Source organism: Littorina saxatilis, linkage group LG4 (assembly GCF_037325665.1).
Source record: "Littorina saxatilis isolate snail1 linkage group LG4, US_GU_Lsax_2.0, whole genome shotgun sequence".
Classification (NCBI taxonomy): Eukaryota; Metazoa; Mollusca; class Gastropoda; order Littorinimorpha; family Littorinidae; genus Littorina; species Littorina saxatilis.
In genome coordinates, this window is record NC_090248.1 from 51,072,955 (window position 1) to 51,099,716 (window position 26,762).

The window sequence follows — 26,762 nt, forward strand, 5'->3', positions numbered from 1 at the left end:
AAAGTGTATAACGCTCCCCCCTCCCCACTTGCTAAAAAAGTACAGTTATAGTTACAGGAGTATTTTTGTCAGCAAATAAAAGAGCACGCTTTACATGTACATGTAATAATGGCAAGACAAAAGACAAAGCAACATTTTTACCTTTTTATTTTATTTCTTATTACATGGACAGTACAAAATATTACAGAGAATATGAGATAGCTGGTAAAAAGTGAAAACAGAAATTTCTACTGGCAACTATCGTCACACTCACGTATGTCACAGTTTGTGAAATAGTAAAAGCAATTTTTTGTAATAAAATTGTGTATCTTGACCAAGATGCCCACATTATCAATATCCATCGAAAGTAACTGAAAAGAACAACAGGATGTATTGTCTACGTCCACCTTCAGGACATGAACAAAAAAATATTCATTGCGTTTAGCTTAGAAAATGTTTATTTAAAATATGGCCAAAATCTGTTCATGAAAATATAAGCTCTTACCAGACAGTTTTCTTGCATTTTTACCAGGACCTATTATTTCTTTTTTCCTACTTCAGGTGCATTTTATTTTCAGCATTTTGAAAAAGAATGAAACTGTTGAGGTATTCACTCGCAGCATGAAAACCAAGAAAGTGTCGGCGCAAGAAAGCACAGAACGATCAGTCAATCAAACAAACGAGGAAGACTTGAACAAGACAGACACAAATAAAAGCCTTCTCAAACTGGAAATAAGCTGAAATCCAAGTTTACACTGCTGGTTTACAAACAAACAAATCTGATTTTCTTTCCCTCGGTTGATCGAGTCACATGATTAGTGGAGGAAAAATGAATGACGCTGGGTAAAGCATCATTAAAACATGCCTTCATTGACGTGAAGTCCAAATTCTCAAACGGAGAACGATCCAAGCAAATACATCTTCAAAACTGAACTGTGTCTCATTGGATGATTCAAAAGACAGTGTTTTGATGCATTCCACATCAAAGAGAAAAAGTATCTTCCTGTTCTGTAACGGGTTCATTCATTCAGCCAAGGGCCTGCTATTTTCTTATTCCCTGAAATGACTTACATGTACAGCACAAAAACTTTACTGTTAATTACCTATCGGTCAGTGTTTAGCCATACCTGTTGACATTTTCCGTTGGACTTGAATATCAAAGATTTTTTGATTTTTTGATTTTAAATCAACGCTTGCTCAACTGCTTGCTCTAGAAAAGCAGCATCCTAAATGCTTACATTTATTATTGTAATGGATTTAACCTTTAAAAGGGTTTCCTTCTAAACTTTGAGCACAATTATTTCACCAAGTTAAAGCTATACAAAATGAAATGGTGGGTGAGATCTTAATGACTGGTAACTGAAAGTTCATGAATGGTAAAAAAGAAACAAAAACAAAAAAGAGAAAATCAGTTTCTTGTGATAGAGTACCAATTATTGCATTATGTATGAAGGGTACTTAAAATGTTGAGTTAGCAGCCTGGCTATCTGTCAATTCATACACAAAACTGTGATACTTTTACTTGACCACTGGAAGAATACAGATTAAACTAAAGTGAGGTTGACTGGAATATAGTAATGACTAAATGTTCTCGCTACCCTTAAATTAATATTAACAGTGGAACACACGTTTGGGCAGAGTATCGAAATTTGAACAGCGAATTGAAAAAAAGGCACTTAAACACAGGTTTTTTTCCCTAATTCCTGGTGTATATTTTGAAAACATTCTTCGCAGATTTTGATAATCAGGCATGGGAATTGAAAAAAGTTTAAAAAAAAGGCTGAAAATGTGCAAGTAATATCAAAGTCGACGGCGTGATGCGCCTAGCCTCACTAGGGGAGGTCCAAGGGCATGTGCCTACCCCCCATAAAAAAAATCTCCAAAGAACCCAAATTGTGCAATTTGGTGTCATCTGAGCTCCAAGTTTGCCATTAAATTAAGTTTCTAGAACCATTTTTGCCTCCCCTATTTATTTTTTTGGCGGAACAAAAAAAATATTTGGCGGTAATTTGACTTTCGCCGGACAATTCCCATGTCTGATAGTGTCAACTTTCAAAGACACGGTATCCTTCCTGGGGATAAGCGCCCTCTCCAGTTTACAAACACTTAAAGAGCCTTGTGATACATATTGATTAACGGTCACAAAATTAAAAGCAAATCATAAACTTGTGTCGCTAACATATATATATATATATTTTTTTTCCAAGATGGAAAATCAACTTCGCTAGGCAGTGGAGAATGTTGATGTGAAGGACTGTTAAGTTTGCCGCAGAATGTTTTGCTGTTAACTCATTGTCTCCCAGGTACATACTACTCATATGGCTCTATCTGACAAGGTACAGATATATCCGCTCAGACTGTTAGCTTCAGTCGCCTCCTGTAACGTCCATCTAACGCATGCATTCCAGCGTGTTGATACACAGTTACTACACAGTTACTTCAATTCTGAGTGACCTGCTGCAGCACAGCTGGTCTCGGCTAAAAAAAAAAAAAAACTTGGTCAACATAGGTGGGGTAGAACTACAGCATGCTACTGTCTTTTTCCCTCTGGTTAACCGCTTTGAGAACTTGACTGTGCATCTGTAGGGATGAAGCAAGGCCTAGTAATGTTGGACTTTAGCATGGTAAGTTTGGTGACATTGGAGAGAAATGGTGACTTCATCCAAAATTCTGTCTCCAAGTGGCCATATATGGAACACAGACACAAGAGAAATAACTCTTTGTTGCAGTGTGCAAATAAGCTAGCATATTGGTTACCTCTCTTTAACACTTTCTACCCCACCTATGTTGACCAAGTTGTTTTTAGCCGAGACCAGCTGTGCTGCAGTAGGTCACTCAGAATTGTAGTAACTGTGTATCAACACGCTAGAATGCAGGCGTTAGATGGACGTTACAGGAAGCGACTTAAGCTAACAGTCTGAGCGGATATATCCGTACCTGGTCAGATAAGAGCCATGAGTGGGTACGGATATATCCGTACCTGGGAGACTGAGTTAAGCTGAACTTACATCAAGCAGCCCACAAAGCTCAATATTTCTGATCAGTTTTGCTCCTGAGATTAATTTCTTTTCAACTCGTCTGCCAAAGTGTGTTCCACTGTACAACTTATGCTACCAACCCCTGATATTTTGCCATATTTGCATTGAAATTGCACCAACATATCAACAGAACAGAAGCTTTTAGTTCATTACTATTTGTAAAGAAAAAGAAAGAAAGAAGGATTCACATTTCTTATCACCAAAAATAAAACATGAACATGCTTTACAAGAAAGAAAAGTCTAAAAGAAAAACTCACTGAACTAGATCAATCATGAAATGAGTGATGGGACATTGCCTATAATTCTCTACCTCACTAAGCTTCATACGCAACACATGTCACTCTTATATCATCAATCCATCTACACAAACTTCCTTGTTGGGTCCAAGTATATGAATACAATGGTACACATGCACTCATGATACCATGGCATATTGCATGAGTTGGACAATCCAGAGTGGAGACACACCGACATGAAAAGGGAAGTCAGTTTGCATGGAGTCTAGCTACCAATGCTTTTGCAAACTCTCCGACGCTTTTTAACCACGCACGATGAAGCACAGGCCAGAAAAATCTCTGTGCAAACGTACAGTCGAATACCTGGTGCTTAGTAACAGAGGAACAAAATTAATGTGAGTTGCCTCTTACAGTCAAACCTGTCTGCAGAGGAACACCCTTTCTATGACCCCCCAATTAAAGACTTACTCCTTTTTTCATTTTAAGACCTTGCTTTTTCAGACTCTGTTCATAACCTCTGTAAGTTGACCTCCAATTTACCGGGACTCCCTCCTTTTTAAAACCTGATTTTCTCAAATTTGTTGAGGTCCTAAAAAGTTAAAATGGCTGTTCTACTGCATAACAAACACCCAAGGGACCAACCAAACGTGGTGGTTGTTGTGGAAAAGGGAATTATACCGATAAAAACTTTTGTTAGGGAACCTATCGGGTAATTATAATTGACAGGTAGTCGTTATCGAGAGATGGTGGCCATACAGGGCATGTTTGACTGTACTGCACACAAAACCTGACTTCCCTTTTACACGTTTGACAAATATGGCAAAAGGCTTTGATTAATGGTATACACTGACAGAGAAAGAGTACAGGGTTACACTTTATTTCTACAGAACAATAGAGTTCACCACCCCTTGCACAAATCACAGAAACTCTTTAACAAGTCACAATCAGTACACAGCTAAAAACTGAAAACAATTAAAACCAGTTTTCCTCTTTCTCCATGAAAAATAAAACGCTATTAATATAGCATCATGAAATCTTTTAATTAAAAAAATACATGGAAGCAAGAAAACACTCATGTATTTTGCCTGTTTTGTTGTGTTATTCAAAACTCATCCATACAATCTGGGTTAGCACAAAGTTAATTTGTACAAAAAGAATAAAATATTCACAAGCCCGCAGGCACTAAACCACACGGAATATTGTTTCCAAAAAGGAAAAAAGAGAATTGAAAAACATAAAGATAACTTTTTTTTTATCTAAATTGACGAAAATCAAACAACCTGCAACTAAAGCAGGTTCAGAAAAGGAAACCGAGTCGGCTCATTTAGTATGTTGAGAGTTAATCTTAGAAGGGAGAATTTTGTGTACTTCAAATACCCGTTTGTGTGAAGAACACTGCTTACACATATCAAACATTATGACTTAGCGCCTTACAAATCCTTGAAGAAAAAATGCAGAAGGAAACAAAAACGAAACCATCATCGACAGAAACCATAGTCCCCGTCTAATTTGTACAATGGAAAAGAAGGTAAATGACATGTGTATATATATGGTGAAAATGACCACTGTATGAAATGGACAAAATGTTGCTGTCAGCACAACGGGTCAATGCGGATTTTACAGCGACAAAAGCAGCCCTTGACACCCCAGTCAGTTCTAAAAGCATTCAAAACATGGTGCAGTACACACGAAACCAAACGTAAAATGCTTCAAACACAGGTGAGCACACGTGATTTCAGAGCGTGGGTATAGTTTGCTTAAACTCATCGTGTTGTCATTCAAAACGCACACACTCACGCTGACATTCACTAGAATCACACTTTCATCGCTGTCGCACGAGCCTGAAAAAGGAACAAAATCACAAAAGCCTGTTTCTGACCAGAGCCTAACAAATGACTATTGTGCACTGCGGCAGATCTGCAAACATTTGAGACTTGAACTGAGGCTTAGTTCTTTAAGAAAAAAACAACCTACAGAATTGTCCATCGAATTATAAGAGAGTAAGCTGTAAAAGAACAGGCATGCAGTTTTACAAATAATAATTGATAAGCACTTCATGCATCAGGAAGGATAGTGACTGGCTCGTCAAAGTTACACTCACTTCTGAAGTGCATATAACACGTGCTCCTATATGCTACAACTGATCCCATTGTTAAAGTTTCAACTCTACAAAATTAAAATAACTGTTGGGGAAGACTGACAGGACGGTACAATATTGAAATTTCCCAAGCGTGGTCAGATACAGGTTACTGTGAGCAACGTCCATTATGCCAAGCATCTAGGAAGGTGAGAAACACTCGCACACTGCAAGACATCATGTAGCACTCTACACGAAAAACAAAAACAAAAAATAGTCTGTATCAGAGTAAGATTCAATCTTTAAAACAAAATGCAAACCATGATGAAGGATGAGGTCTGTAAAATCGGCAAACAAGCAAACAAATGCCCGCGGCAACTTTCGCTCCACTCTCATTCACTCGGCACACAGCAGGCACAGATCCAAAGTCTGGAGCGTACACACAGTCGCACGCAACGTTCAAGTGATTCATACACCTTGCCCTGGACCTGGACTTCGTGCCTGATGCACACAGGCAAAAAGAAGAGTGCAACCTTCAAGAGAGGAAGGCCTTTGCAATGCATGCTGAAAGAATCGAAATGCTTCAGCCAACCAATCTAAGTATCAAAGACGTAAGAATGTTTCACTTCACAATCTGTTCAAGCTTCAGTAGTGTGAGACAACAAGGTTAATGTATTTATGCTTTATTGTGGGGTTGTACTATTCCGTGTTGTTTTGTTTCTTCCACCTCAGATGTGTGAAAAAATAGTGTGGTATGCAAAAATCATTTAACCAGAAAATGTCACACTCCGTGGAAGTATGCATGTTTTGATGAACAGTTCATTCAAAGACCTTTACCCCAAAACTTTCTGTCTGTGCATGCCTGTGGGGTTAATTAACTGCACTGTAATACTTTTCTAAAGTCAAGTGGATTTGCTATGACTGAGGTGACTTGATTGACTTACCAGCTGTTTGGCTAGCAAAGCCGTTCTATCAACCATGACTGAGACATAAGACCCCCCCTCCCCTCCCCCATTTAGTATGAATCTGGAGGCCTTTCCCGTTAAGCTTAGGACTAAATCCAGAACAACATGTTCTGCTCCCTTTCAGAAGTAAAGTGATTTTTACACACGTCTCCCAAGAAAATTTCTCAAGCTGAATATAGCGCAGTGTAAAGACACAACAGTAGTCCTAAAATCTCTTCTCTCTGGCTTCCTCGAATCCTTGAAGGTCTCTGCCTGTGTGCACGCAGCAGGCAAGAAGAGCAGGCCCTGGCACCAATGTTTCTATGTACAGATGAAGGATGGGACAATTGGAAAACAGATCACTACGGGGGCGAGGGTTATAGTTCCATGTCTTGCGCCTCGTCCTCGGAGAAGTCGCTCATTGATGATTCGCTGGAGGAGGACTCGTGCTGGTGTTCCCGTAACGCCTCCTCTGTTGCATACTTTTGTACATACTCTGCAAGCAGTGGAAATCGTTTGTGAGTCATTTCATTTAAAAGCATAACACTTGGATGTACTCACATACACACACGCTATGTAAACACAGGCACTCATGTGCGCGCTCACACACACACACACACTGTTCAATCTCTGCCATAACGAAAGATCATGCAGGTCCAACTAAAACTGATTAAAACAAAACTTTGCTCTGGTAGAAATGGATGAAAAAGCTAACCAAAAAATTACACTTCATGTTCCGTACTCTCCCTATTTGATTAATGCAGATTATTACAAGTTTTTCAGGAGCAGCTCTGTGGGCAAACAATTTTGAGCTCAAAGCCTGTAGAACAACATTCCCAGCTATTTCACCCTCCATCCTCCCACTATTATACCATCCCAGAACCTGCACATTTTCCCCAAGCCATGGCACCCCCCTTTTTAGACCCACACTTTCCCCCATATTCAAGACAAATTTGCTTTCCCGGATTTTCTGTTCACAACATCTGAAACTTAGCTCCATTTCAAGACAGTACTACTCTCTCCTCATTTTCTCAGATTGTTGGCAGTCCTAAGCTGGAAATGCATGTCTACAAAATTGTACTGAATTCTGTGCATTACAAGGAGAAAAATACAGTGGGAACCCCCCTTTTAAGACCTAAATAAAATCTGAGAAAATTCGGTCTTAAAAAGGAGAGAGTCTTCAATTGCAGGGTCTTAAAAAGGGGAGAGTCTTCAATCGCAGGGTCTTAAAAAGGAGAGTCTTCAATCGCAGGGTCTTAAAAAGGGGAGAGTCTTCAATCGCAGGGTCTTAAAAAGGAGAGTCTTCAATCGCAGGGTCTTAAAAAGGGGAAAGTCTTCAATCGCAGGGTCTTAAAAAGGAGAGTCTTCAATGGCAGGGTCTTAAAAAGGAGAGTCTTCAATGGCAGGGTCTTAAAAAGGAGAGTCTTCAATCGCAGGGTCTTAAAAAGGAGAGTCTTCAATCGCAGGGTCTTAAAAAGGAGAGTCTTCAATGGCAGGGTCTTAAAAAGGAGAGTCTTCAATGGCAGGGTCTTAAAAAGGAGAGTCTTCAATCGCAGGGTCTTAAAAAGGAGAGTCTTCAATGGCAGGGTCTTAAAAAGGAGAGTCTTCAATGGCAGGGTCTTAAAAAGGAGAGTCTTCAATCGCAGGGTCTTAAAAAGGAGAGTCTTCAATCACAGGGTCTTAAAAGGGAGGCTCCACTGTATCGTAAAAAGAAAAAAGAAAAGAAACTTGAGTGCGTAAAGTACAGACCTTGAACTTTCTTTTTGTAATCCTCTGGTTTGTGGAGGTAGAGAGCGGCAGCGTCCCCGTTCAGGGGGTCGATGGGGTTGGGGTAGGTTAGCAGTTGTGGCAAGAACGACTCAAAGATGTTGGACAGATCTGCAACATGAAAACCCATGTTTCAACAGTAGAAAAGTTTCACAAGTCATGATGTGTAATGTACTGTCGCACTCAGTTTTAGGCATGAATAGAGTGCCTAAAGTACTGTAAAATGAAAACACATCATCAACCCGTTCATCAAAAAACTGTGCCTGTAGAATAGCGTTCCATCTGTGCGGGAACTTGCATCTCAGCATTACAGCACAGACAAGTTACCAATAAAAATGCATTGTCTCCTCTAAACAGACCCTTTACATATCATTTATCCTTCAGGTTTTGTTCTGGTCAGGCAGAACACTGCTGGTGGGAACTGCATGAAGAGCAAAACTAATATTCGTCCTTCAAATAAAGCTAGACAGATAAAACTCAAACCATTTCTTCCTAACCACACACACCCTTAACATACTCCTAACTCTAGAGAGAAAGTTGATCACCATAAAGGGCTGTCCAGGCTTGGTTGATGACATCAAGACACACTGTTCCTGAACTGAAATCACACAAGCCAACAGGAATAATTTTCTATCGGAATTTTAATCATATCCAAAAAATGATAAACCTGACTTGTGAAGTCTTCCACGTCATAGTGTTGTTGATTTGCATGCTAAAAATATCTATTTCTAGCAAACCTGCAGTTTTTGTGCAAATGGTAAAAAACAAGATCACTTAAGATGAGAGAGTAATTGTGGGACCGGGTTCAAAATCTTATTTTACATTTCTACTGAAATCTGTAAGAATTGGAGCAAAATATCGATTCAATCTCTCTGCACTCACAGACACACACACAGACAGACCACCACACACACACATTGATTTTCTCGAACAGAGTGAGTATCATTTCTATCAAAACATTGGGCCTTTAGAGAAGAATTATAAGGTAACTTAGCAATGCAATGACGCAGACAACAAATCTTACACTTCATCTATATTTGGATGGTAGATCCGATTCATGAAACCTGCAAACAGAAAACAATTATACAGCACTGTGTTTTACTCTAAATTATAACAGTATATGCATGACATAATACTGCCATGAACAAAATAGTCTGTTAAAATCAAATATACACATAACTGCTTTAAATAAAATTCCAGAGATCGAGAAGGCATCTGTCAGTCCTCAAGAGACCCCACAAATGTGACCCTCCACCACGAAATGAGTCGCATGTCACCTCGCGCGGTTCTGCGCTAGGCTTAATATAAGTCCGGGGAGTGTCTGGTAACAGTGTGATGGTCACCTTAGTCACAGGCTTATAACTCAAACAGTTTTCGCTCTTTTCTAAAACGGTTTTCACCACTGGATAGAGCATAAAAAACTCTTTTGGAAAATGTAAAAATATGAAAATCATGCAAAGGTGACATGCGACTCATTCCGTGGTGGAGGGTCACAAATATGTACAATCTGTCTGCCTGTCTCTCTGTCTGTCACGCAAATAACCTGAACTTAAAGCTACTTACCCTAGGTTAGATTAACCTCAGATCTTATGTGACTGGGTGGCCGAGTGGTAACGCACTTGCGCTCGGAAGCGAGAGGTTGCGTGTTCGACCCTGGGTCAGGCCGCAATTTTCTCCCCCCTTTCCTAACCTAGGTGGTGGGTTCAAGTGCTAGTCTTTCGGATGAGACGAAAAACCGAGGTCCCTTCGTGTACACTACATTGGGGTGTGCCCGTTAAAGATCCCACGATTGACAAAAGGGTCTTTCCTGGCAAAATTGTATAGGCATAGATAAAAATGTCCACCAAATACCCGTTTGACTTGGAATAATAGGCCGTGAAAGGTGAATGTTCGCCTAATAGGCTTGAAGTTTGCTGGTCGATGTGAATGCGTTATATATTGTGTGTAAAAAATGTCTGTTTGTCTGTCTGTAAAAAAAATTCCATTTCAAACGGCAGAAATTAATATGTAAAGCGCGGAGAGCACAGTTGTGGTTCGCGCTATGTAAGCTCCCCATAATAATAATTTTTTTTTTTTTAAATAACGTATCGGCCCTGGAAAACATATCTATAGTAATGGGCAACATAACTAACATAACCGAAACCATCTATTTCTCTGAGAAGGTGAGAAAAGATGGCCTATATGTGACCCTCCACCACGAAATGAGTCGCATGTCACCCCCCGTGGTTCTTCTGTGCTAGGCTTAATATAAGTCAGGGGAGTGTCTGGTAACAGTGTGAGGGTCACCTCAGTCACAGGCTTATAACTCAAACAGTTTTCGCTCTTTTCTAAAACGGTTTTCACCACTGCTAGGATAGAGCATAAAAAAACTCTTCAGAAAAATATGAAAATCATGCAAAGGTGACGGTGGAGGGTCACATATCATAAATGCCATCAAATGACAGCGATATACTCACCTATAGAAGGTGACTTGAAGGGGTACTTTTCCGGGAGGTCAACTCGGACTTTCCACACCCCACCCTCATAGGGGGCTGCAACAGACAAGGAGAAAACTTGTCAAACAACAGGTTAAATCCGTTTCCTTTTCAGAATAAAATCACTGCCACTCACCGGCCCCTTGATACTGTTCTTGGTGTTGTAGTTTTATTCAGCACAATTCTTCTTCTTCTTCTTCGTTCATGGGCTCAGACTCCCACGTTCACTCATGCTTTAAGCACGAGTGGATTTTTACGTGTATGACCGTTTTTACCCCGCCATTCAGGCAGCATACGCCGATTTCGGGGGAGGCATGCTGGGTATTTTCATGTTTCTATAACCCACCGAATTCTGACATGGATTACAGGATCTTTTCCATGCGCACTTGGTCTTGTGCTTGCGTGTACACACGAAGGGGGTTAAGTCACTTAGCAGGTCTGCACATAAGTTGACCTGGGAGATCGGAAAAATCTCCACTCTTAACCCACCAGGCGGCAGCGACCGGGACTGATTCGAACTCACGACCTCCCGATTAGGAGGCCGACGTCTTACCACTGCGCCACTGCGCCCGTCCAGCACAATTCAAAGAGCACACAGTCTATTTCTGGTGTTCATAGTTTGTACAAAACTGAAAGAGGGGTAATTAATGCCAAGAAGAAGAAAAACCGACCCTACATTTTCCTCCCGACACCTGATCCTCAAACCCTTAAATTCTTCACAGCTATTCAATCTAAAAGCTGCAGCACATCGTTTTTCACCTTATATCCCCAAATCCCCTGCCTAGTCCCCAAAACCTCGCCCCTCGCCCCCCCCCCCCCCCCCCCCCCCTCCAACCTATACCCTACAGCCCTATTGAATCCTATTGATTTCCCAGCAAGCGTGCAAACTAATAAGTGAAAATTAAAGGAATCCCCAGTAGTGGAAGAGATGGTGACAAGCGAGAAGCTGTGCGAATTTGTCCGCTCTACACTGCAGCTTTTGTCGCGTACTTGGCAGGCTGTTTTTCATTCACGACACATTCCAAGCCACAAAAGGGATTCACAGGGAATTATCTGTCACACCAGTTTAATTCCAATGAATCCAGTATGCCTAACATGCAGTTGATCCACAGACATAAGGGATGAAATCATGGGGAGAGTTTGTGAGGATGAAGGCTCAGTGTGTACCAGTAATATGTTAACTGTTTGTCTGTCTGTCTGTGCACCGTTTTTGTACTTGCTGTGTGTTTGTTCGTTTGTTTGTTCGTTTGTTTGTTACAAGCCACAGAGGATTAGCAAAGAGACCATGCTCAGAATAGAAACTCAAATGTGTGAATTAGCTGTCAGTTACAATAAGAATTCTCACTGCACTGAAATATATGTATATTTATGACTTGGCACAACTTGAAGAGTAATATAACTTAACTGCCACCATCCTAAAACAAGAAGGGCAAAGCCCATACGACTCACATACTTGACCTTGACCTTTACATGACCTTGACCTTCAGGGTCAAGGTCAAATAACTAAACCTAGCAATGACATACACTAAGAACTGCTTTACACATTTTTCCTACCAAAATACATGTGACCTTGACCCAAGGTCAAGGTCATCCAAGGTCATGCAACACAAAGCTGTTAATTCAAGACATAGGAAGTACAATGGTGCTTATTGGCTCTTTCTACCATGAGATATGGTCACTTTTAGTGGTTCACTACCTTATTTTGGTCACATTTCATAAGGGTCAAAGTGACCTTGACCTTGATCATATGTGACCAAATGTGTCTCATGATTAAAGCATAACATGTGCCCCACATAATTTTTAAGTTTGAAACAGTTATCTTCCATAGTTCAGGGTCAAGGTCACTTCAAAATATGTATACAATCCAACTTTGAAGAGCTCCTGTGACCTTGACCTTGAAGCAAGGTAAACCAAACTGGTATCAAAAGATGGGGCTTACTTTGCCCTATATATCATATATAGGTGAGGTATTGAATCTCAAAAACTTCAGAGAAAATGGGAAAAATGTGAAAAATAGCTGTTTTTTAGACAAGTAAGGTCATGATGCTAAGTATGTTTTTTGGGGCCTTGTCATCATACACCATCTTGCCAAATTTGGTACTGATAGACTGAATAGTGTCCAAGAAATATCCAACGTTAAAGTTTTCCGGACGGCCGGACGGATGGACGGACGTCCGGACGGGGGGGACGGACGGACGGACGGACGACTCGGGTGAGTACATAGACTCACTTTTGCTTCGCATGTGAGTCAAAAAATCTCTCTCCCTCTCCCTCTCTCGCTCAATTCCCCCTAAACCTCATGACACACAATTATAAGACATTATTGCTAAAGTATAATCCAAGAAGTTAAAGTATAATCCAAGATGACCCAATCAATGTGTATGTTTAAAGCTCTGTGTTTGTCTCCTCAACGTTTGCTTGTTTGCAAGTTTGTTGTTGTTTTGTTGTTCTCCGTCCGCACTCTATCCAAAGACATAAATTGAGTAAACATTTTCAGGAACTACAAAACACAGAATGGGACCAGCATCTAGTGCAGTAAGGTAACTTGACTTATTCCTGTAGACTCCCTGTGGAGCATAGGGCCGCAGCAGTAAGGTAAAGAACGAGCATTTTATCCGCCAAAAGCTGATCTGATCTGACTGCAACTGCTCTGCAGTCAGTCCTCCTGCAGTCAGCCCTCTTGCAGTTACAGCACTCAGCACTGCAGCTTACAGGATTTTTTATGCCATCATTAGGATGCAGTCACATGAAAGAGCGGCAGAAAGTGGAATCCTCAGCAGCAGCATTACTCTTACAAGAGCAACATTAGTACTGACTGGGGCAATTTACATGGACGCAACCTTCACAGTCAGTCTGGTGTTAATGACTGGGACAGGATAGAAATGTTTTCATTTGAAGCACACATTATACCATGTCGATTTAGGGCAACGCTGCATGCAGATGAGAGGTTAAATAAAATAGAGCAAGTATTATCAAGCAGCAGAGGGTGTATTCAAACTATTTATTTTATGTTCTGGCTGTTGCCAACATATATTAAATGAAGTGATAACCATTTGAATGGCAAAGCAGTGTCATAAAATGGTTGTACATGTACCCTAATATTATGCTTATTTGAAGACCTAATAACCAAATCCCCCCCCCTCCCACGCACACACACATTATTGACACCAGGCAAAACATTTACTGGTTGGCTAACCAAGTGTGAAAAATAGAGCCAATGTAAAAGATGTCAGGGGAAAAGCAAAAATAAGAAGCAACAAAATCCACATGACTTAGTTTGGTGGTATTTGCTCGAACTGAATCCTCAAGATCGAAATAACATAAAAAAATATCAAAGATGATCAGGAAAAACAAAAAGTAGTGCAATCTTGCTTCAGAAACCAATCCACTCTACCCCACTTAATCTGCAGCGCCATAAAGATTGTCACGGACAAATAATAACGAAAAGAAGCCCAAATCCTTGGCATCAGAGATATATAAACCACCTTTCCTGAGAGTGCCGCCATCTCCTGTTTTCCACAGTAATCTGATGAGTTGCAAGCGTTGCATGTTCACGTCTGAGAGACGCAGCAATGCACTGCCGTGTACTGAGCCTTGCATAAGAACAACTCTACTGGCAAAAGTTTGATGCCAGAATTTGATGCTTCACGATCATACAGAGTCAAGTACGATGGAACCCCCTTTTGAGTGTTTTTTGCACGAGTGGAATTTTACGTGTACGACCGTTTTTTACCCCGCCATTTAGGCAGCCATACGCCGTTTTCGGAGGAAGCATGCTGGGTATTTTCGTGTTTCTATAACCCACCGAACTCTGACATGGATTACAGGATCTTTTTCGTGCGCACTTGGTCTTGTGCTTGCGTGTACACACGGGGGGTGTTCGGACACCGAGGAGAGTCTGCACACAAAGTTGACTGAGAAATAAATCTCTCGCCGAACGTGGGGACGAACTCACGCTGACAGCGGCCAACTGGATACAAATCCAGCGCGCTACCGACTGAGCTACATCCCCGCCCGTACGTCCATTAAAGACCCTCTCCTTTTTAAGGATCCCCTTAGGTTTTGTGTGTGTGCGGGTCTTAATGGGGGAGGCTCAAAATCAAATGCAAGAAAGAAGAAAAGATGAGTCAGCAAAAAGAAAAGAGAGAGGATGCAACTGTCTCTAGCCTTTCAGTTGACAGTTGTGATCATTTATGCACCCCTGAAGCTACTGTGGGAATGCTATGCTTAAGTGTGAGGATTTTTTTAATTATTTTTTTTATTATTCATGACCTTGCCTTATTACATTTACAGTGTTTGCAAGAGCAAGAAATGTCCAACTATTTACCTGGATTTCATGTGAATATATTTGACTAATTTGAATAATTGACTATAAAGTACCTCGCTTTGGCTCTAATTGTGCTAGAAAAAGAACAAGATGCAATAAACCAATGAAAACACACACACACACACAGCTGTTATCCAGCTAAACCCCACCAAATTTTACACACGACTATTTTTTCAACAATCCAGTGCGATTTGCAACGCAGTAAAACCTCACCCCTCAAGAGCATGCAAATTAAGCCTCAGCGTAAGCCCCATCAAGAAGTGCCTTTTATCCTGGATTTCGATGGCTTCTCCCTCAACTGACCTCAAAGATGCCTTGGATAGAAACAAAGTAGTTGTGAGATGAGACAGATTCTGGGTTATCCTATCAGGTTGTGTCCAAAGAGCATTTGAATGTCACCTGCATGAGGCAACACTACCTAGGTTGTATTTTCACGAACATTTGTCTTTCAGTTATGAAACGTACATCAATACAGAGGAACCCCTTTTTAAGATCCCCGCCAATGTAAATTGTAATACTTCCTCCTTTTAAAGACCTTGATTTGTCAGATTTTCTGTTCATAACCTCAGTAAATTTACCTCTATTTTAAGACTCCCTCCATTTTAAGACCTAATTTTCTCAGAGTTTGGCAGGTAATAAAAGGGGGGTTCCACTGTAATGCTAGCTCAGAGCTAAAGCAAAGCTTGAAAAATCAGGGCAATGAGCCAACAAAAAGACCCAAATCAATTTAAATCGGTGACAAGCTAGAAACTGTCTTTCTCTATGACTCCACTTGGGGCAAATAAGACTCTGGTAACTTGAACTGCCTGTAGTACACTGTCAAGCTAGATCAATAACTCATGAAGCAGGTCATGTTTCTTCAGCAAAATGCAAACAAAGACAGCCTAACTCAAAGCAGGGATCTATATTTTAGATGCAGGAACTTCATTATAGTGCCTACACACACACACACATGCACATGCACACACACTTACACACATACACTCACACACATTCACACACAACAAGAAGAGCAAACGCTCGATCGAGTCACTTTCGCAGTTCTGAATATTATATGAGGCATCAGATGGACAGGAAGAAATTGCTATTCACAACACAATGCATACCTGAAGCATACCTGTGACCTTGAAAAAGGTCAAAGGTCACCAAAGCAGACGTCAAAGTGTAGAGGTCACTGGGAGTCACGTTCACATAAAATTTGAGCCCGGTCACTTTTATAGTTTCCGAGAAAAGCCCAACGTTAAGTTGTGTGTTGCCGAACAGAAAAGGCTAGTTATCTCCCTTGTTTTTCTGATAACGTTCGTAAAAGGCTACAGATGTAAATACTTTGATGTAAAGAATAATCCTACAAAGTTTCAATCACATCCGATGAACTTTGTCAAAGATATAAAATGTCTAATTTTTCCTTTGACGCTGACCTGTGACCTTGAAAAAGGTCAAAGGTCAACGAAACCATCGTTAAAGTGTAGAGGTCATTGGAGGTCACGACTAAACAAAATATGAGCCCGATCGCTTTGATAGTTTCCGAGAAAAGTCCAACGTTAAGGTGGTGTCTACGGACGGCCGGCCGGACGGCCGGCCGGAAAACGAACGCATGCATGCACACAAACACATGCACACACACAATTGACAGTGGTTACCTTAAAGGTCCTTGTCTACATTTTTATACCGAAATCGCCATTTGACCATTAAAATGCAGAGTCTATTATCTACAAATATCAACAATACACCCCCTTTCGATCAGGAAAGACGAAGCCAGTGTAGCGGTTTGAAAATTCATTGTAGTATTCCAGCGTAGTACTCATAGTAGGATATCCTTACTTGGAAAATGCCAAGCGCAAAACTCCTCTCAAATCCCGTGGATTTCGTGCGTTTAAAAAAAAGCTTGGCCAGCACTCCAGTGTCGAACTGTTGCTGCACTAGTTTGGGCGTGGCTATAAGCATAGTGACATGAATTTGATAGGTCAGTAGTTTTAGGCAAAGCACATGTTCTCAGCAAACAGAAAACAAAATATTGGAAGCGCCGAGTCACGCTACCCAAAAATAAAATCTTTTTTTACATATATTTTTTTTTCTATAACTTTTTTCCCCATGGTTCATTCATCATTTGACATAATTTTGTATCAAAATCTAACCTTAAGATTATTGAAAAAAAGCAAAAATGTAGACGACCACCTTTAACATCATGTTAACAACTTAGAAAAAATTTTCTCATTCAGTCGCTACATTCGCTGATTTACCTGTGGTTGCAGCCATGACTATGTTAACGACATCAAATTACTACAGACTACTGCAAGATGATTTCAAAGTGAGCATATTCACACTAAGGCTATACTTTTACACATACTGCTCTCTCTCTTTCTCTCTCTCTCTCTCTCTCTCCCTATCTCTCTCTCCCTCCCTCCTTCCCTCTCTCTCTCTCCCTCCCCCCTCTCACTCACTCTCTCTCTCTCCCTCTCTCCCTCCCTCCCTCCCTCCCTCCCTCCCCCTCCTCTCACTCACTCTCTCTCTCCCTCCCTCCCTCCCTCTCCCCCTCTCTCTCTCCCTCCCTCTCCCCCCTCTCTCTCTCTCCCCCCTCTCTCATTCCCCCCCCCCCCAGGGTACAAACCAGACATGGGTCAATGGTCATTAAGGTGCATTAAAACTTGAAATGACCAATGATTCTGATCCCCAGGTGCTCAAGCAAACTACATGTATTCCGATAGGCCAGGGGAGAGAGGAAATGCCCGATCCATTAAATTGAGAAATGACCAATTCCCAGTTTGATTATCTCTTCCTTTTTCTTTTATTTGGGGGGGGGGGGGGGGTTTGCTTCTCTCTCTATATATCTCTCCTCTCCTTTCCACTCTCTCGTTTGCTTTGTTGTTGATTTTTCCCTCTCTCTCTCTCTCTCTCTCTCTCTCTCTCTCTCTCTCTCTCTATCTTCCTCTCCCTCTCTCTCTTTCTCTCTCTCCCCTTCTCCCTCTCTCTCTCTCTCTCTCTCTCTCTCTCCCTCTCTCCCTCTCTCTCTCTCTCTCTTTCTCTCTCTCCCCTTCTCCCTCTCTCTCTCTCTCTCTCTCTCTCTCTCTCTCTCTCTCTCTCTCTCTCTCTTTCTCTCTCTCCCCTTCTCCCTCTCTCTCTCTCTCTCTGAGCTTATCCTATATACTAGAAGCAAGTGTCTGCAAGGCAGGAGGCCATCAACAAACATTACAGCCCAAAGCTGCTGACAGCACTGAACACTAACAGAAATCTCCCAGGCTCTGTCTGCCCTAGTTAAAACTGCAGGCACACATAAGAACGCAGCACTCACACACTGGAATCAATATTTACAAACACACCTTTTTTGCTCTCTTTCCCCCCAAAAGGTCACTGAGCACTTGTTCTTCAAATAATGTGTGTTTGGGAGGGAGGTGGGGGGGGGGGGCGTGCGCGCGCGTGTGTGTGTGTGTGTGTGTGATATTAATTTCAGTGGAACTTCTAGACCTAATGTGAGTAAAAAGATTGTTAATGTTCTACCCGGGAAACAGAAGGAAATGGGGCAGTAAAACAGGTTGCGCTTTTGTGTTTTTGATGGTGGTGAAGACCGACTTTCCCTTACCTCCCTTCCCCCTCCTACCCTTTCATAGGGCCTGCAAGTCTTACCTGCAAGTCTTACCTGAATAATAATCAACCCAAACCAAAGCAAATCAAACAGTTTGTATACCCCATCGAACCCAAAACATTAAACACTGAAGGATTTCAAATATATGAAAAAGTTAATCATGTGTGTGTGTGTCAGTGTGTGTGCGTGTGTGTGTGTGTGTCAGTGTGTGTGTATATGTGTGTGTGTGAGTATGTGTGTGAGTATGTGTGTGTGTATGTATGTGCGTGTGTGTGCTTATGAGGCTGTCTGTGCCATGGAAGAGAAGGGAAAGAGAGAGCGAGCTACCTTTTGTGAGGGGGGAGGGGGGTGCAATTACAAGCATATATAGGAAGCCACGATGGGTTCCATACTATTCTTAGGTGGTCGGATCAGATAGGTGCGCCCTAGTCCCGAAAGTACGGTACAACTGACAGCCACAGTAAAGTAAAACTTGTCGATTGATTATCAAGATGATCTCAATACACCTTCATCAACGAAGAATGCTGCAAACGGCAGCACTGCAAACATTAACACATTTCATGACCAGACAAAACAATCAATAATCTGTAGATCCTCCCAAAAAGACAATGTCAAGACCCCCCTCCCCCCCCCTCCCTTCAGTCTAACTATACCAGTGACAACCAAGCTAGCATCACCCTACCTCCCCACTCACCTACCCACCCCCTCCCGCTTTGCATCTCAGTGATGCCACTACCCCCCACCCCCTTTCACCCACTCCACCACTCTCCATACCTGTACCCCCTCTTCCACCCTCTTTGTTTTCCTCATTTTCGTTTGTGTTTTATCAGACAGGCGGTCTTTTTTTTCTCCCTCGGACAAGTTGAAGCAGCAAGCAATTAAATCTCAGTGGCACAAAGAGGGGACCATAGATCGAGACGTCTTGACAAGGTCGGTGCGGATGCATAGGCACCCGAGTTCAGTAACATTTTATCAAAGTGACAAGCCCCTCATGGGTAGAGTATGCTGCTGTGACCTACATTCTGTTCTCTGACGGTTAGGAGCAGATCACTTCTTTAATTTCTTCTTTTTGTAATATTTTGGGTATTATCTTCCTTGTCTGCCGAATATATACAACGCGGAAGGACTTTATACGCGGTCAGACAGGGCGGGTGTCTGCCTACATTCCTTCAGTTGCAGGAAGAGGGGAGCTGGAAGACTTACAAGCCCTTGGGCTTCTATATATATATACGACTTGTGTCTGTGTGTGTGTCTGTCTGTCTGTGTCTTCGCGATGCACGGCCAAAGTTCTCGATGGATCTGCTTCAAATTTGGTGGGCTTATTCAGGTAGACCCCGGACACAACCTGATCGATGAGATATTTCAACACGTGCTCTCAGCGCGCAGCGCTGAACCGATTTTGGTTCCACCTCAGCTACCCGGGCCCCCATACCGACACACCAAAGCCGCTACACCACATCACAACGCCAAAGTTCTCGGTGGATCTTTTTCAAATTTGGACACCGTATTCAGCTACACCCCGGACACAATATCACCGATGAGATATTTCAACACGTGCTCTCAGCGCGCAGCGCTGAACCGATTTTGGTTTTTGTGTTCATTTCACCATTATAAGTAACTCTTCCTTATCTTCTCCAGGTTTTCAGCGTTTACCTCCCTTCCTTCGTATGGTGCACTATAGTATGAGTGGGGCATCTTCGGATATTCCCGGCGTTCTGTTACTATTTTTAGAAGGTCACCGCAGTGTCCAGAACGTAAATTGGACCCGTAAATTATCCTCACTGTAAAAGTGCAAAGGTCGAATCAATTTATAGCCACGCGAAAAATACACTGTCATCTATCTCTCTATATATACGGCTTCTCTGTGTTTGTGTGTGTGTGTGTGTGTCTCTCTCTCTATGTGGGCAACACCTGTGGATTGTTCAGTTTTGTTTGTGATGTGGTCTGGCGGCTTTTGTGTATTTGTATGTACTGGCCTTCCTTTGAGAAGCCATAACAGATCAAAAGGGCTTAGAGATAAGCTCTAAATTGCTCAATCCTGTTTGAGTGGAGTTCGCCTCCAAAGGTGATTAACACGGTTACATTCGTCGACAAGGATGGGACTCGATATGGTCAGGAATGGCATTATGGCCACTGAATCATTTTCGTGCTGTTCCCATTCCACGAATCTGGGAGGGACCTAAGCTTGGCGGGTCCATTGTTCGGACCCGGCAAAGCCGGCGTACGGCTCTAAGTACTTCTTCCCGGCGAAGCCACCTACCCGGCGAAGCGGGTATTCCTCTAGTCCCCTATATGTCAACTGTTGGTCTCTGATGTTGGCAAGGGTTATATCTTCAGCATCAGCAACAGCAGCAGAAGTCCGTGAAGAGGCATTAATATGTTTTATTACCAATTCAGTGCCCCATATATGGCTTTTTGACCAATCAGGACGGATTCTAGGTGACCCTCTAAATGTTATAACGTTCAGGCAGCGACCCTTTATGTTTATCACGCTAAAAATGAACAAGACAAAGTAAAAATTTAAATCAGCAATATCAATGTGATTTATTCTAAAGAATGACACTTTAAATGCTGTCAGATAATACTCTCTTTATCTAAAAAAAAAAGTACCGAAAAGCGAGTTTTGTCGGTGGGTGCTTCACGGAACAGCGAGGCACAGCCCATCCTCTGAGTGTGCAATGCCGACTCGCTCACTTGAAATCTAAATTATCAAAGTTCGGAAAATCAAGTGAAATTGGGTCACTCGCTTTACGTCAAATGTATCTTTACCTCATTTTCCATCCGTCTGGAGTCGGTTCTAAATCTTTCGCTCTCTGTTCAACAAGAAAAAGCGAAGCAACCGAAACGCATGTTCAACATGGTTTGTTGTGTGTCAAACGCATTTGACCTGTGAATATTCATCACGTAAGGTGTGTTACTCTGATTGGCTGACCCAGGTCACGAGAATTCTTTGACTGACAGGCATAGTCAGGTAGGAGCGCTCCAGTTCCCATTGCGGCTGTTCTGTCTAATTCGCGGGGTCGCTTCTAAATTTCTTTTGGTCGAATTAAACGGTAATAAAACCGTTATTTCTAATATGCTGACTGTTAGCAAATGATAACAGACATGTCTCACAAACAATATCAGCATTCGCCTAAAAGGCTCATGCTTGATATCTTTTTTCTCGACATGTCTGTTATCATTTGCTAACAGTCAGCAAACTCATAATGATGGGTCGATCCAGAAGCCGGGTTAATAGTGTTATACAACAGCGTTTTATTAGTCCTGTCATCCATATGACCCAGTTTGCTGTTTTATTAGTCCTGTCATCCATATGACCCAGTTTGCTGTTTTATTACTCCTATCATTCGTATGACCCAGTTTGCTGTTTTACTTGCCCTATGATCCATATGACCCAGTTTGCTGTCTTACTTGTCCTATCATCCATATGACCCAGTTTGCTGTCTTACTAGCTTGTCCTATCATCCATATGACCCAGTTTGCAGCTCACTTCAAAACAACGCACCAAGTGCCTGTGTGACCGTGAGGGAGGGGGCCTGTATCGAAATGCATGTGTGAAGTGTGGAAGCCATGTTGGGGCTACAAACAGGGGGGAAGACACACGCTCTCTCCCCCCCCCCCCCCCCCCCCCCAATTGATTTCCCATTCCGGGCCGCTGATCTCCGCCTGTTGGCTTTCCCCTCTTCAGTGCTTCTTTCTCCAGTTTTCTGTGTGCTGGAGAGGAGAGGGAAGACGGGCTAAGGCCCTGAAATCGCGCTGAGGGCAATCCTTTTCAAACCAGCTGATCAGCACATAGTGAGTTTGTGTGTGTATGTGTGTGTGTGTACAGTTCAAAGGTTGGAAGGACGAAGGAGCCAGAAATAAAGTGTATGTGGGGAAAAGAAAGAGAGGGAAAAGGGGGGGGGGGGGAGGGTGTGTGTTGCGGGAAAAAAGTGAGAGTGCCAAGCATGCTGTGTTTCAGCATAAAATAAGTGTGTCAGCGCTGCGGTCTGAGCACACACACACACACTAACAGTCATACACACTTACACGACAACCGCGCCCACGAAGACCAAGAGGAATCAGTAACACACTGCCAGATAGGATTGTGAACAGTGAAGGTGGCCCAACCAGCCATCTCTCATTCCACAGCACAGGTGTGTAAAACCACTGATGTGCACCCCCCGTCTCTCCTAAACTACCCCCCCCCCCACCCCGCCTGTGCCCCAGTTACCCCCCCCCCCCTTTTTTTTTACACATGTGTCGGCGTGTGTGCTTTGAATTTAGTGGGTCAGCATCCCCTAGGTTTAGAAGCTGTCAGTGGAGCCGCCACACCGTCAGCAGAAATTGAGAGTGCATCTCCGTTGAACCATAGATATTTCTTTCACTCCTTTTACTATTCCACTGAGTGTAACTCTCTCTCTCTCTCATTGAGAGGGGAGAGAGAGAGAGAGAGAGAGAGAGAGAGAGAGAGAGAGAGAGAGAGAGAGAGAGAGAGAGAGAGAGAGAGAGAGAGTTGCTGCTGGTCTGATTTAGAATTTGTAAGTGCAGGTTCATTGGGTGATACCAAAAATACTGTGGAGGAATTTCCCTCTGCAGTCAGTATTTGGTGATACTGCAACAGGTATGCATGCTACCTAGCGTAGCAACGGAATCAGAGATGCTACGCTATTCCCGATGGAATATAAATTTAGTTCAACACTGTACTGAATTCTCAACATCTACAACACAACTGAAACTACTGCCCACCTACCTCTTTTACAGCCATTTTCCTATCGGCATCTGCATCTTTTTATCTAATGCCAAAGTTGTCTACAGCCGGTGCCAAAGATAGAGAGATAGAGAGAGGTGGAGAGGGGGGGGGGGGGCGGGAGAGGGGAGACGGACAGACAGACGTCATTACCTTTAAAGCCCAATCGAGTTAAATGCGCATACGCACGCACAGACACTTTGCGTGCGTGCATGCGTGCGACAGACAGACAGACACAGACACACATGCAGGTGAATTTCAACATATTTTAATGAATTCATTTCCGAAAAAGTCTTTAAAAAAAAACACATTAAAAAACCCACTGCACAGAGAGCACCAGGCTATGCTGTTCATTTTTGGTATGTGACCAAGTGGAGGGATGGTCTTACTCCATGTAAAAGCCTGACCAGATCTGAGACGATGAGGCGAACTCTTTCCACGAAACGGCCGGAGTGTGTACAGTCGTACAGGAGGGTTTTGCGAACAGATCACTGGCGGGTCAGTCAGTTGACCAGCCACCGTTTCAAGTTAAATTAACATTGCGAAATGCAATTTTTGGCTGGACTACAGACGACTCTTAATCAATAACCTGGACACCCACGGCACGGCTGACCCCGAAAGGCAGACGGACACGCAGTGCTGGGTCAGGTACAGAAGACACCCTGGGGTTTAAATCAATACCTTGACAGTGTCCGTCGCCTGACCCTGAGAGAGATATTAGCAGGGTCGCCTGACAAAGACATCCAGTGGTTTAATCACCAAGTTACGCTGTTTTTGACATAACTGACCCGGATAGCCCCCATAAGGTCAGCTAAAGAAAACAACAATAGACGGCAGGAAATAAACGAGAAGATCACATTTAAAGCGGACACATAACCGTTAGATTGTTCTATTTCAATATTTCGGCATACTGCCTTCTTCAGGATGTTATTATGAAAGTATGGAATACAGAGAGATAACAGTGAGATCTTTGCGGCAGGACCTCAAAAATCATGTTTTCACATGATCTTCTTTTCAAAGATCCTGCAACATTATCTCCTTTTACAGATTCCCCCCCCCCCCCCCCCCCTCTCTCTCTCTACTATTTTTATTATTTTTATTGTCTTAAACCTGTACTAGACATCTAGACATGAACAAAAAACACTCTACCACTGACACACTACCGTTTTGTCGCTGACTAAATACAACTTTACTACACTGACATAAGTCTTGTCACTGACACTGAAAATACAGTCTTGTCACTGACAAAAATACACACTTATCACTGACAAAAACTTGATACATAATTATCACTGACAAAACACAGTCTTATCACTGACAAAACACAGTCTGATCACTGACAAAAATACACATCTATCACTGTCTGACAAAACAATCTTGTCACTGACAAAACACAGCCTGCTACAGACCATCCAGCAAGCCGAGACAGAAAGTACCTGACATGGAACCATGAACCAACCATCCTACCTACTAACCGGGCACAGCAGCCCGCCCTCCCTCCCTGGTTCCGCGATAAATCAACATGTACAGTGGCTGCGCTGGGTCTGTCTGACAATATAGCACATTGCCGCTTCCCGCTGATTAGTGGTTCAATTAACCAGACCCCTCATGCAGCGGGACCCGTCCACTACCAGCCCCGTCAGCATCAATAGTACAACTAATACCTCCACATTGATGAACCGATATATATATATATCTGGCAAACGTAAACTGTACAGTCAAACCTGTCCATAACGACCACAAGGGACCGACCCAAAGTGGTGGTTCTAGAGAGGTGGTCACTATTGAAAGGGTGAATTATATTGAAGAGCTCGTCGGGCAAGTTCGGGGTGGTCGTTACTCGGCCAGGTGCTCGTTATCGACAGGTGGTCGCCATGGCAGATTCGACTGTATGTTTACTGCATGTGTGTGTATGGCTTGCGTTTTGACAGTGATCACCTCGACAGATGGAAATATCTGGGAGATTATTAATAAGAGTACATACACTAGATTTACAAATCATATTTCCTGATTCTCAGCGGGGCTGGAAGGGTGGTTACTGCGGAATGGTTCCAAGAAGGACGGACTGTAAATGGTAATACCCTATCATGTGCCTGTCATTAGGCAGATGTGTATCATGACTTTACTAGTGATACAGAACTGTGAGTACTGTGAGGTTTTCCTAATGTAAATCTGAGATACTTTCTCCGAGTCTGAGGAAAACCTGTTGCCATATAGCGTGACGCCACAAAATATCACCGCCAGTGTTCATGCTGTCCAAGGCCTGACTGATCCAGGCGATCATTTATGAATGCTCATGCCGTGAAAGAGTCCGAACAACGATCAATCGGTATCCTATGGAGCCCCAAGTTGACTTCGCGAAGACTTCGTGAAGTCAGTGCAACACCTTCGTGCGGCTAGCATCGTGAAGTAAACTTCACGCAGTCGACTTCACCCAATTCTAGTAATATCAAGCTTGACGAACCAAGGAATCGAAACTGCGACCGACGGTTTAACTGATTTGCAAGCCAAACGTGGTATCCACTGAGCTCCGTTGTCGGCCAAGTGGCATTATATTTATAGCCTCAAATTCAGTAATTGGGCAAAGTCGACTTCAGGCCAAAAAAAATAAAAGTTTTTTTTCTCCCTTAAATGCCAAAAAAAAGTCTAGGGTCGCGCGAAAAAATAGGGTCGGTCGGGATACTGTAAACAGACTTTTTTTTTTTTTGGCCTAACGGATCCGTCTGCACAGAGCTTTCAATGAACCCGCATTTTCGGTACAAAGACTTTGGAGTCAATCAAGGACAGCATTTACAGGTTATGAATGTACACAATTCTCCATTTAAACCACATTGCTTTTTCGTGGTCTTGGAGTTGGTTTTGCCTTGACGTTGGTATCAATGGTTTCGGGTTACTCCCTGCCACAATACCCGGTGGCACAAAATGAGGGAATATTAATATGACATGAAGACTAAGCACAGGCCTATCAACTTGGTTGTGATAGGCTTTACAGTGCTCCGTCTTTGGTGAGTAGAGATAGAGGCTCTTATGCAAAAGAGAGAGAGAACAAGAGAACAAGAACATCATTTATTCTTCAGGCCTCTAGCCCCTAGAATAGGGTCGTTACAAACAAAAATACAAGTCAAAAGTACATACAGCGGCAAAGCAACACGAAGATACAAAACTAAACATACACGGTAAAGTAATGCAGTCACAATCAGTCGTCTTGAGCTATGTTTTCAGTAAACTCCAGGCGAGTTTTTAGAGCAATAAACAAGTAAATGCTTAATCTACGAATATCAGATGATGAGCCGTTGCGGAGAATATTCACAAAATTTAATGAGTTATATCTTGTATTTAGAAACTTAGCCCTGGCGTTTGCATACAATGGACAATCAAATACAAAGTGCTTTTCGTCTTCCACAACATCACAAAGCTTGCATAGAATATTCCTGTCCCTTCCAAATGTTCTTCTAAAACACGAAGCTCCAATAGGCAACACACCCAGACGCAATTTGATCAAACAATCGCGGAAACATTTTTTGTCAATGAAATCAAAGTACTCGGTAGTTTTGATAAATGTCATTACTTATAATGGAACCATTCCATTCCTGCAAATACATATCAGCCAT

The 26,762-nt window shown here is 42.4% G+C and overlaps 1 protein-coding gene across 1 annotated transcript in view; it reads right to left on the bottom strand.

Annotated features, from left to right (window-relative positions):
* Positions 1–130: 130 nt before the first annotated feature.
* LOC138965028 (ubiquitin-conjugating enzyme E2 H) overlaps positions 131–26,762 on the bottom strand; it is a 52,061-nt gene continuing 25,429 nt past the window's right edge. The window contains exons 3-7 of the mRNA XM_070337150.1: positions 10,498–10,572; positions 9,066–9,105; positions 8,587–8,639; positions 8,024–8,152; positions 131–6,770 (exon numbers count right to left, since the gene is read on the bottom strand). Coding sequence (XP_070193251.1) covers positions 6,652–6,770; positions 8,024–8,152; positions 8,587–8,639; positions 9,066–9,105; positions 10,498–10,572 — 416 coding nt within the window. The 3' untranslated portion in view covers positions 131–6,651. The remainder of the gene's footprint in view (positions 6,771–8,023; positions 8,153–8,586; positions 8,640–9,065; positions 9,106–10,497; positions 10,573–26,762) is intronic.